Raw genomic sequence first — 12,301 nt, forward strand, 5'->3', positions numbered from 1 at the left:
AGACTGGAAAAGACAAGAGCTGAAGCCAGAAGCATGCATAGCAAGGGCAGCTATCTATTTAACGTGATTTAAAACATGAAATAGCTGCTACCATTTTTTCTTGAAATTTTCAGTGTCATGAAAACAGATTGACATCTATCGATCTTATTCCAGATATGTAAGTTAGCAGCATGGTAAGAAGCCAAACAATGAAACAATATATTTTTTAGCTGACTTAACCTAGAGTATTTATGCATGTTAAAAAAAATAACCAAGCACAATTTTACTTTTGTTGTTATATGCTTTCACCATTTGTACTTTATGACATCAAGCAAAATCTCCTTACCTTCACTTTTGGGCTTTATTTCTCTGCATGCTGGTCACAATATTGTTCCATCTGAAAAACACCAAAGGCTGTATGAATTTCAGGTGTGGCAGGTAAGTGAACCCACCCCATAAAAGCATAAAAAATATACACTGCCGAACTGAAAGGTGATTAATTTTAAAGTTTTCAGGATAACCAAATTGTTGCTCTCTGTATGATTACTTCCCATTCTTTACAAAGTGAGAATACAAGGCAGATGGTGTTGAAAAGTCCTAGTGAAGTCCTAGAAAGATGATGATGATGAAATTAGCAGTATTTTACTCAAATCTAAAACCTATCCCATCGCCTGTTTAGGACATCTCATATCAATAGACTAGCTACCTAGAAAGTAATTGGGTGTTGAATAAAAAGTGGTAAAAGAAACACTAAAGAATATGAAAAGATTCTGCTTCATCAATAGCGTGAACTTTTTGTAGCTCGTGACCTCTTGTTCTAGTCTACCATACACATTTTTTTAAATCAAGAAACAAATTAATCTTAGCCAAAAAAAGTAAGTCTGACTCAATGGTCCCTGTTAGATCCATGCTAAGAAAAATAACTCATCTTGTCCAGAAATAATCACATCCCTTTCTGGACTGCAAAATAATACTTCACTTCCATAACGGCAAAGTAAAAGAACAGAATAGCAAAGAAAAGAGAGAGAACTTGCCTTTTTGGAAATGTGTTTTTGCATCTAACAATGTTAAAATGCTTCTTAATTTGTAGATGTGCAGAAAATTATGAAATGAAGATCATAACTTCTGTATGAATAATTAATAGTGAACCGTACTAGCTTGTTGGTGCTGCAAAAACATCCTTCATGTTAAAAATAATAAGTACTGCCTTGAAATTCTGCAGCACCTTGAGCCAACCTATGTTGGGACTGCAGTAGTTAGTCTTGCCTTTTCTTTAATAGCAGCACTGGAATTCATACAGCTAGGTAAGACATGTAGAGCATCTGATTGACACAGCTACAAACTAACCCATTGGGGGGGAAAATGTATATATATAAAAAGTATAACTGAATTTTTTCCTTTTATGTTGCAGTGTATCCAGGATTTTGACAGTTAAATAAGATGTAACACTACTGATGTGATTTTTATTCTTCCTATGAGTAATGTACTCTTTTATTAAAAAAAATACGTATTTAGAATTCAGAAAACTACTGGATAATAATTTGACAAAGCTATCACAGATCTTCACTTGGAGGCATTTGCAGTAGTCACCCTGGCTCAGATGCAGTAAGTTACTATTGTTGCAGGGAGGTATGTTGCTCAACTTGGTGGACTGTATGTACTGAAGGTCAGTGTTGAATGATGGAGTTAAAACTATTACGTTTATTCAGGAAACTATTTCTTAGTAATGTTTTTATTGCTTAAGAGACCTGGGAAAGCCTGTCACTTAGCTAATCAAGAAGGGAGGAAATACGAAAAACTACATTCAGATTTAAACTGTGCTTATTCCTGATGCATTACAGAATTAAATTGGGTGTAAAACACAGTTGTTTTCAGTGAACTGATTTCAACTGACAAGCTGTAAGGACCAAATCACCACTTCATGTTCTTAGCACAATTGCCCTTCAAACAAAGATAATTGTATTTTCTGTGTTGGCAGAAACAGCTAAGGTGGAAAACACCTCCCTGAGGGCTGAGTTTGTTTAGCTCCGAAAGGCACATTGGAGAGCATTAAGCTCAGTCTTATATAAACAACTAGTGTGCAGTACTTATGTCTGAGCCTTTGTAAGGGCATTTCTGGGAATGACCATCAAGAGACTAAAGCAAATCCTGAGTGTTTTATGTATAAATTCTTACAGACCAACCATTTTTATTCCTGTAATATTTATTCTGACCGACTTTAAAAATCAAAGGTGAAAGGTTTAGTAGACATCTAAATAATTACTTATGGTACTACCTCTTTAACCTTACAACCTTTATCGTATTTAAAAATTGAAAGTGGAAAGAACTGTAAAAGCCATTTATGGTATGGCTAGTAAAATTATCAGTCTTACAATAAAGCTGTAGTACTACAAATTCTATTGGAGCCTCATAATTCTGAATTTAAACGAGGGCTTTGGTTAAATTCTTATGCAACATTTTCAATAGTATTATTTGTCCTTAGTTAAAGCTTTGGATTTTTTAATAGAAAAATCTGTCTGTTAGTTTTTTCTCTATTAAGAGTGTAAAATAATAGTATTTTAACATACACAATTGTCAAGACATACCTAAGCTCTTTAAACCCTTCAGGAAATAAAAACAGTGTTTTCTTTATGGAGCTGCGTATCCTTGCATTGAGTGCTTTGTGGAACCCAGGTAATAGCCAGAATTTTTTGTGTATCATTAATGTGAGCGAGTTCATCATTCATGTCCTTTTTAGAAGTACTGAAAGCAGAGTGGCCGATGGAGGCTAGAAGGGAAGTCAATAACTCTCAAAATACCAACATTCTATTTTTTTATTAAAGTATTGTTTTATTATTAAGATTTGCTACCTGTGTTAAAAGTAAACTCTTAATTAGATTAGGACAAGCTTCTGCAAGGAGTCACTAACAAAATATTTTCTCCGAAGTGGGAACTAACTCATGTTCTGCACAGAGATAAACTGGCATCAGGAAGCTAGTCTTTCAAAAGACTGCAGTAACTATTTGAAACAAACTACAGTGAAACAACTTAGTGCAGCCACCTTGCAACTTACTACTGCACTGGAGCCAAAGTGCCTTTCTTTCCCCAAAAACATCTGCTGAACTACTCCTTTTGCAAGAGGAAAAACTTCAAAACTACATTAACTTCTACTATGATTTATATGGCTGGGTGCTTTTTTAAAAAAAGAATTGGCGATAAATTAATGTGTTAGTAACTTCAACAGTGTTATGTTTTGAACAACGTTGAGCTCTTGCTGAAAAAGGAATTTCAATGGACAGATAAATAAGGAGGAAAAATACCATCTGCCTAGAAAAAATGAGACTAGTTTATGCCGTAGCTGGTCTGTAAGCCTTCTGCCATGCTTATAAAAAATCATTATATTTGTATGCATGTTTGGTAGGATGAGGGTGATAATGTAACTTACACATTCAAGTTAGCCCTTCAGTTTAGCATTACTGGGAAGAACAACAGCTAATAATAAAGCAAATATCTGAATACTACCAAACCAAAACCTTGGCAGGAGGAATGCAGGTAAGACAATGGAAACTTGTTCACAAACTCATTTTTGTAGGAGTTAATTACATTGTGGGCCCTAAGGGGAGGTAAGTTTGGTGTGCACATAGTAAGAATGCCAGAACGCTAGAACTATGACTTAAAATAGCTCTTTTTTTCCCAAGAATCAGAGTTAAGATTATTAAAACTGAATTCTGTTTAAAATTCCCTCAGTATTTGTTATTTTATTGTAATTAGATCTGCCTTCTCACCCTGTCAGTCTTCAAATTAAGCAAAACTGTCATGATTATTTGTTTCTTTTAGGACTGTATATGATTATTAGAATTCCTACTGCCATCAGGTTAAGTATGTAATCTTAAAATTAATTTGACTTCCTAGGAGTTATTCTGATTCTAATGGAATAAACCCCCCTAAACTAAGCAGGTATATGAACCTCACTCAAACTTCGCTAACTGGTACATTATCTTCTCTCTCTTATGCTTTTGAGAGGAACAAAATTTAGAAGGTTATTTAACACTGTAACATGAGGCTGCGGTAGAACCATAGTTGTTATATAAAGCAAGGTTTAAACTTTAAAATACAAAAGATATTTGAAAATAATCAGGAAGAGTAGCAGCATAGGCTTTTTGGTACTATAATTCTCAAGATAGAAATGGTACCAGTTATCAAAGTGAAAGGTATTTTATTGTTGAAGTACTTACAATGATTTTAGCTTTTTTTCTTTTAAGAGGATTTCAGCTTGTGATTTCCTAAGGACATCACTAACACAGGCAGTCATTGATGAAGTGGCTTTACCTAGTCTTGATTCTCAATGTTCAGCAGGAGCAATGTAAGTGAGCCAAACGCTATGAAACGAATTGAGTCTGTAGTCTTGTTATAGTAAACTGATAGCACTAATTGTCATTGGAAGAACAGTCTTCTTCCACGGCACCATTCTTGGCACACTGTACTTCCACAAGTACGTGGAAGCTGCATACGCTTTTCAGCCTGTCAGACTTTGCATTGGCTTGGTATTTCTTGTTATTAGAACAGTGTGACTTACCCATCGTTAAACAAGCTGTCACATAAGGGCCTCATGACAGTATGTGCACAAGAGCCTACAGCCAAATATAGTTCTTGTACTTGAGGACTTGGGAGTGTTAAAAGATATGTACGAGGTCATTAACTGACACAAGAGTGAACTGAAATATCCACCTTGCCTTTTACATAAACTGTTTCACTTGCTAGATGTTGCATTCACAACTAGTTTCCTGCTTGTTAACCTGCAGTTGTATTCTAACTACACATTCTGAGCGAACCTCCTCAAGCAGGTAGTTAGTCTATATGACTTTGCCAATGCACATTACAACTGCCTTGCAAATCACTGATGCCTAATAGCTGCCTCCTTGTCCAAGTGTGGTGGTCTCCAACATGTACGTTTGTCTCAAGACCACCTGTGTGACGCACCTCCCTTCCAAGGAACTTGAGCAAACTCAGGCAAAGGCCTCACAAGGTGATGCTGCCTCAGCTGGAAACAGCTACACGGGTCCAGCTGCGTCTGCCTCCCGCTCACCTGCACAACGAAATGGAGACGACCAGCACTTCCAAGGGATGCCGCGACTCCAGGACGCTGACAATCACTACAGATCCCTCTCCAGCAGCCGCGCCTGCCGAGTGGAACGTCCAGGCTTAAGAAGCGGCGGTGCGCCGGCCTCAGGGGCTGGAGGAAGGGGCGTGTGAGCGACGTCTAGACACCACTGGCGAGGAGAGGCCAGCTGCGGAACCGGGCCCCAGTGAGCGAGCTGTCAGCTCCCCCTAGGGCAGTTTAAGGTAAGAGGAGGAGAGGGCCCGTGCCCGTCCCGCCCTCCCTCACCTCACCGCGGCGGGCGACGGCCCTCCCGCCTTCCCTCACCTCGGCGGGCGGCCACCGGGGCGTGGCAAGAGCCCCCCCGAGGGGGGCGTGGCCCCACTCGCAGGTGCGGGAGGAGGGGCGTGGCCTGGCCGTCCCCCTCAGGTGCGGCGCCGCGCCCCGCCTTCCCCTCAGGTGCGGGCGGCCCGAGGCGGCGGTTGCGCCGCTGCTGCCGCCGCTCCCCCGCGATGGCGGCCCCCGGCGGGCTGGGCCGCTGCGTGGCCGCCTTCTGGCTGGCGCTGGCCTTCGACGCGCTGGGGCTGGCGGTGCTGCTGGCCGGCGTGTTCGCCGACGTGTTCTTCTCCGACCTGCTCATCTACGCGGGCGGCATCGGCATCTTCCTCAGCCTCATCTGGTGGGTGTTCTGGTACGCGGGCAACCTCGAGGTGCCGCCGGAGGAGCTGCGCGACGACGTGGGGCTGGCGCTGCCCAAGGGCGGCGGGGACACCCTGCTGCGGCGGCTGGTGCACGGCCTCAGCCTCCGCCTCTCCTCCGCCTTCGCCGCCTCCCCGCGCTCCCGCGCTGCTGCCGCCGCCGCCACCGACCTGGAGCTGCAGCGCGCCGGGGGCCTGCGGGGCCGCCCCGCCGACTCCAGCAGGTGAGAGCCGGGGAGGCCGGGCCGGGGCGGGCCGCCGGGCTCCCGCCACAGGGGCCGCCGGGGGCGAGCCTGAACTGTGTCTAACGCTTGAGAAAACTCTTACCCGAGGTTCGATTAAAAACTTGGGATTCTGAGCCGCCTGCTCCCAGCTGACGCTATTTTAAAAAAATGTTGTGGGACTCTCTCTCAGCTCGGGTGAGAATAGAAATGGAGTGGGACAGGCGGGCCGGGTTTGATCGGGCAGGGGAGACGCTTCCTGTAGGCGTCTGAGGGTGGGAAAGGCGGGGGGGGCCGTGGGAGCCGGGGTGCTGCAGAAGGCACACAAGCCATGCGGTTCTGAGCTGGACCCGACGGTGGCCCAGAATAAGTGTGGGGTGATGAAATAACCATTAACCACTTCCCACTTGAGCTCTTCTGAGGGGAAGCTCCTTTTTCCGCAGCAGCATCGTTCTTGGAGAACAACAACAACGAAGGTGAAATGCTGACTAGCCTTTAACTTGAGGGTAGAGTTGTAGCTACTAGTCTGAAACTCATCGATGCAATCAATAGTTAAACTACTTGTCTTGAGCCTCAGTCTTGTGAAAAAGATGTGCTGCTATCCAGTATGCAAAGAAGAAGGTGTCTAGGTCCAGCTTTGAAGTATGGTTGACGATCATCCAGCCTTTCAAAGTATCTCCAGCGTGTTCATTAATATGGCATGTTTATTTATGAAGAAAAGTATACTTAATGTCTTGAAAATGGGGAGGGGAAAGTCAAGCTTTCACTTCACTATGTAACATTGTTTTCTGAAGGAACTGTAAAAACAATTTGGTACTAAGTGGCTGAACTATTCAAGGATTGTGAACGTCTTGTAGCTCTGTGTACAAAGCCAGCTTTTTCTTCTGCTCTTAGAAACTAAATCTTGAAGCTACTGTTGGATTACAGAAAAGTTCAAGTAAAAATAGTCATCTTTCATGAAAGTCAAAGAATTTTCTTGAGAGGAAGTTCTAACAGTAGGGAGATAGCTGTTAATAGAAAATGCAGGTGGAAAAGAACAACAGCAACACAACTTTAAAAGATTTGTAATTTCTATTTAGTTTATTATTAACTATATCTGCAATTAGGAAACAGGCTCTTGAAAATGAGTCATTCTCTTCTTTGTAGACTTTTTTTCTGAAATGGGTCTAGAATTGACAGATAAAGATCCATATTTGCAGGGAAGAAAAACACTTGTGAATTACTATGTCTGACCTTTTTCATGTAAAGATTATGGCAGTTATAGGTATTGAGTTCAGTAGCCTAGTGGTTTGACTGTGACTGGATGCCAGGTGCCCACCAAAACAGCTCTATCACTCCCCTCCTCAACTGGACAGGGGAGAGAAAATACAACGGAAGGCTTGTGGGTTGAAATAAGGATGGGGAGATCACTCAGCAGTTACCATCATGGAGAAAACAGACTCAACTTGGGGAAATGAATTTACTACCATTCAAATCAGAAAAAAAACCCTTCCTCACACCCCTCCCTTCTTCCCGGGTTTAACTTAATTTTCAATTTCTCTACATCCTCCCCCAGAGTGGTGCTGGGGGATGGGGGTTACGGTCAGTTCATCACATGTTTTCTGCTGCTCCTTCCTCCCCACGCTCTTCCCCTGCTGCAGCATGGTGTCCCTCCCATGGGAGACAGTTCTCCATGAACTTCTCCAACATGAGGCCTTCCTGCAGACTGTAGTACTTCATGAACTGCTCCAGCATGGGTCCCTCCCTTGGGGTGCAGCCCTTCAGGAACGGGCTGCCCCAGTGTGGGTCCCCTATGGGGTCACAAGCTCGGCCAGCAAACCTGCTCCAGTGTGGGCTTCCCACAGGTCACGACCTCCTTCAGGCATCTCCCTGCTCCAGTGTGGGCTGCAGGTGGACATCTGCTCCACCATGGACCTCCATGGGCTGAGGAGGACGGCCTGCCTCACCATGGTTTTCAGCACAGGCTGCCAGGGAATCTCTGCTCTGGCACCTGGAGCACCTCCTGCCTCCTGCACTGACCTTGGTGTCTGCAGAGTTGTTGCTCTCGTAGTCTCACTCCTCTCTCCTGCTGACACAGATTTCCACCCCCACCCCCCTTCTTAATACGTTATCCCAGAGGCGCTACCACCGTTGCTGATTACCTCGGCCTTGGCCAGCGGTGGGTCCGTCTTGGAGCCGGCTGGCATTGGCTCCATTGGACATGGGGGAAGCTTCTGGCATGTTCTCACAGAAGCCACACCCGTAGCCCTCTGCAACCAAAACCTTGCCACACAAACGCAATACAAGTAGATAATATGCTCTCTCTGTAGATGGTCCTACTTTTGATATGCATACGTAGATGTGTATTTTGTTGTAATGAACTTCTGGTAGTGGAAGTTATCCATGATTTTTAAATATTTCAAGTCTTATTACTGATTTTAATTAGAAATAATCTATGGTTTATTATTTCCTATAAAGGCAGATATATAGAGTGCTTTGTTGTAAGTTATGACAAGTAAACAGCATCTTCTAGTGCTGCAGTAAACAAACTTAGGTACAATTGCATCAGTAATTCAGAAGGAACCAAAACAGAAGGAGTTATGTTACACATTGTAATGCAAACCATGATTGTAACTTCCAAGGTAAAATAATGGATAACAAACAGTTGTACCTCCAAAGGTAATTCAGGGTTCCCTTTTGAAGTTAATCTGAAGTACTTTATAGATTTTCATAAATATCTGCCTGAATCGGATCAGACCTTACTGATAGACTGAATCCTCTCTGCATCTGGAGATATTTATGAACTTCACCAAACGGGTTAAACATGTTTGGGCAGATATTGTCAAGGGGAAGAAACACCACCACACACACATGAAAAAAAAACAACAAACCCCAACCCTGAAAACAAACAAAGCCAGCAAAACCCCCTACATCATACTGGCCATTAGAAAAGCTTCCCAAGCCATTAACTTCAGATTTCTCACAACCTTAAAAAACAAAGTGCAAGTGTTTGGAAAATCAACTTGCCTTAATAAGGAAGTTTGTTCATTACAGAAACTATGCGTTTTTGTCATTTTGATAATTTTCTGGTTCCTGCCTTTAATAATTTTTGATGTTATTAATGGAATATTGCATGCTGTTCTGATTTCCTATCCTAAAAATTATATAGTAGAAGTGAATGAGAAGGGTGAGAATTCCCAAGATACGGAATGATTCTATTAAAGGAATAACAAATAGATCAGTGTCCCTGAGCCTAAAGAGAGATGCAGAGTATAAAATACCCTGGAGGTCTATACAGTCATAAGTGGTATGGAAAAGGTACATAAGGCATGCCTCTTTCAAGACAAAGCAGGAACCAACAAGTTGTCATGTGCTATGTAACTAAGTGTGGGATTATTTGACATGGGACGGTGTGACAGAGAGAAAATTTACTGATTCAAAAAGCCAGAGGCAGAAACGGAAGAGACGCAAAGATAGTATGTTTGGTTCAGGAAGACCTGGGGCAGTAAGTGTCAGCTGAAATAATATCCTGAGGAGATACAACTTGCACGCTCTATTCTTATGCCTTTATTGAGACATCCATGCTTGGTCACTATTGGAGATAGACTGTTGATTTGATGGGTCTTTTATTTTGGTCCCAGTTGACTGTTAAACCTGAGGAAAAATACTTTTAAGACTGACTTCAAAGAACAGTTTAGAGTGTTATATGATTTTGTTCGAAGACTATGTTGGAGTAACCTTTTCTCAATGTATTCTCTTCAGGGTCTGTTGAAGACACGACTATCAAAGTTCCTGCCTCTAGAAGTGGGGGAAGTGCTGTGAAACGTGGAAAGAGAATTGCCTACTCAATGCAATAGGATTCTGTCATTATGGAATGATGTCTGAAAACATTATGGACTCTGTATAAAATGGACGCATAGAGCTGTATCTCTGCCAAACACACCTATTTCAATGTTGGACTGGATATACCTTGAACTTGTGAAAAACACCCACAGAAAACCTAAATTAGATCTCTTAAGAAGTGAGAACCTGATTCACAGAAAAATCACTGCAGCATGTAATATAGAACTTTTTTATTTTTAATAACCTGGGAATGTTTGGATAAAAAGCTCTTGCACAATGAAAAGCTCTTGCACTGTTTTACCAAGGTCTGGAAGTTAAACTTACTGTGAATTTTTATGATGCCAGTGCAATACTTTTGTTTGTAAGGGTGCTTTTAAAATATCTATGTTAAACTATTGATGCAAAGTTGCAAATGTAGTAGAAGTTGTTTATAGTGTAAATACACAATTTACATTGACTCTTGTAAGTTTCATCGTTATTATGGAATAACTTGGATTTTAAGATTTTGTAAGTAGACAGGTAAAAATAGTGATGTTGGCATACCTGTACATTCTTCATAGTTGCAAGTGATGTAATGATGACTCTTAAGAATAGGCGGGTTTCGTCCAGTGACGTTGGGAATTATTTTCATAATGCTGAAGCATTTGGGGGAGGATACACCACCAAAACAGATCCCTTGCTGATGAACAAATACTCTGATGCTTTATGAAATATTTATGACTTTATATTTAGATGTAACTGAGAAGACAGATCTATATTAATGATCTAGATTAATGATACCTAAAATTCTTGTGTGGACAAATTTCTTGTGATTTCTTCTGGTTTTGAACTAACACTAGTTTGAGCCCACCATTAGCAAATACGGTAGGTCTTAAAAATCTAATGTACAATTGGTTTTATGCCACACCTTATCGAATACTAGAGGTGGATTTAAGGAAAATGTTTACTCAGAATACTGTGGTTGTACTTCCTTGTGAACTCATGTCTTTCAATGTTCTCTTGTAAATTACTGGACTAACTTCTTACTTTTCTATGTATACTCTAATTTTTAAATGTTTTCCAAATTGGCTCAGTTTTTCAGCGTTAGATGAACACGAAACTTGAAGGTCTGTAATGTGATTTCTTCTTTACTAACTGGTTTTTAGGAGGTATGTAGAATTGTTACCTCCTTTTAGAGAAAGTGCAATGTGATGCCATCATATTGTTAAAATGGTCTGATCGAAAAGAAAAAGCCAAACATGCTCCTCCCTTAACTTACAGATTACTGTTTCTGTCATTCGCAAGATTTTTTTTCATTTCATTGTTCTGAACAGAGAACTGCTTGTTCTGATTCCTCACAGTTTCACTTGTAAACTGAATTATGAGATGTAATGTTTAATAAGTGGAACAATTACCGGCAGCCAAAAAGAAAAAGCCAAAACTTTTGTGTGCAGCCATTCACATATATAGTCTGGTGAAAAAAAATAATTTCAGATCTAGTGTTGCAATCATAATTACTGAGTGAATTTTGAGCAGGGCTTTGCATTCACTGTAGATTACAATGTAATTGATCTTAAATATTAATACTTAATGACTTGTGAAAGATGGTAGAATGTTGTTGGCTGTTGCAACTTCACACAAAAATTGTACAGGATTCAAATGTTTGGTTATGAACAGTATGTTTAAAAATTAAATTAGGAACCGACATAAGGATGTTACTCATAGAGAAGCACTAGAATGTTACTCGTGTGGTGTATCTAAATGATGAGAAAAGATTCTTGCTTTGGAACAATGATAACTATTGTAAGCTATGTTCCTTTCCTTTTGAAACTATAAAAGTTACTGTTTCATAGAAACTATTTGCTTTCTAAATAAGGAAGGCCAATACTAAATAGAAACTGGCAACTGAATTATTAGCAGTTAAACATTAACAAATATTTGACACTATTTTAGTCTCCTGGTAGGTATCCTTATCAGTGGTAGCTCAGTGCAGCACAAAGTCCATTCAAATAACATTTATATTGTTGGATTGGAAAGAAGCTCTTGTACATGTTTAGGACTGCTGCTTGTGTGAATGCAGAGTTCTGCATCTAAAGCTAGAATTCCTTTAGACTTAAAAGGACAGTCCTAGGCACGCTGTTTAAAAAAAAAATAGGCAAAATTGCAAAGAACCAAACTCTGGATAAAGGAGTGTGAGTATACGTGACTTTTTTTGTAGCTGGTTAAGCCTTAAAACTAGCTCAAACTGGCATCCTATATTGCACTAAAGGAAAAAAGCCAAACCCCTAACTTCTAGCTATGTAGAAGGCTTAAATGTTTGTTAGATTTTTCACATCTGGACTGTACATGAAGTTTTAATGTGGTATACATGGTTTACTTTCCTTAAAAGGAAACATTTTCTCCAGGGAGAAATGAAATTATTGGTAAATGCTGCAAGAATCTGATGTGACCTCTGGGAGGAAAGTCATTATTGCAGTAGCAGTTTGTGTGGGGCTTAAGGAAGTACATGCAGCTGGTTAGGAGGG

General features: G+C 40.9%; 1 protein-coding gene across 1 annotated transcript; it reads left to right on the forward strand.

Annotated features, from left to right (window-relative positions):
- The first annotated feature begins 4 nt into the window (after window positions 1-4).
- Window positions 5-10,254, forward strand: LOC130147832 (transmembrane protein 238-like). Its single transcript, XM_056335564.1, has 2 exons — window positions 5-5,978; window positions 9,717-10,254. Exons 1-2 carry the CDS (start codon window positions 5,569-5,571, stop codon window positions 9,724-9,726), a joined length of 420 nt encoding a protein of 139 aa, XP_056191539.1. The 5' UTR covers window positions 5-5,568; the 3' UTR covers window positions 9,727-10,254.
- The last annotated feature ends 2,047 nt before the right edge of the window (window positions 10,255-12,301 follow it).

Source organism: Falco biarmicus, chromosome 4, assembly GCF_023638135.1.
Source record: "Falco biarmicus isolate bFalBia1 chromosome 4, bFalBia1.pri, whole genome shotgun sequence".
Classification (NCBI taxonomy): domain Eukaryota; kingdom Metazoa; phylum Chordata; class Aves; order Falconiformes; family Falconidae; genus Falco; species Falco biarmicus.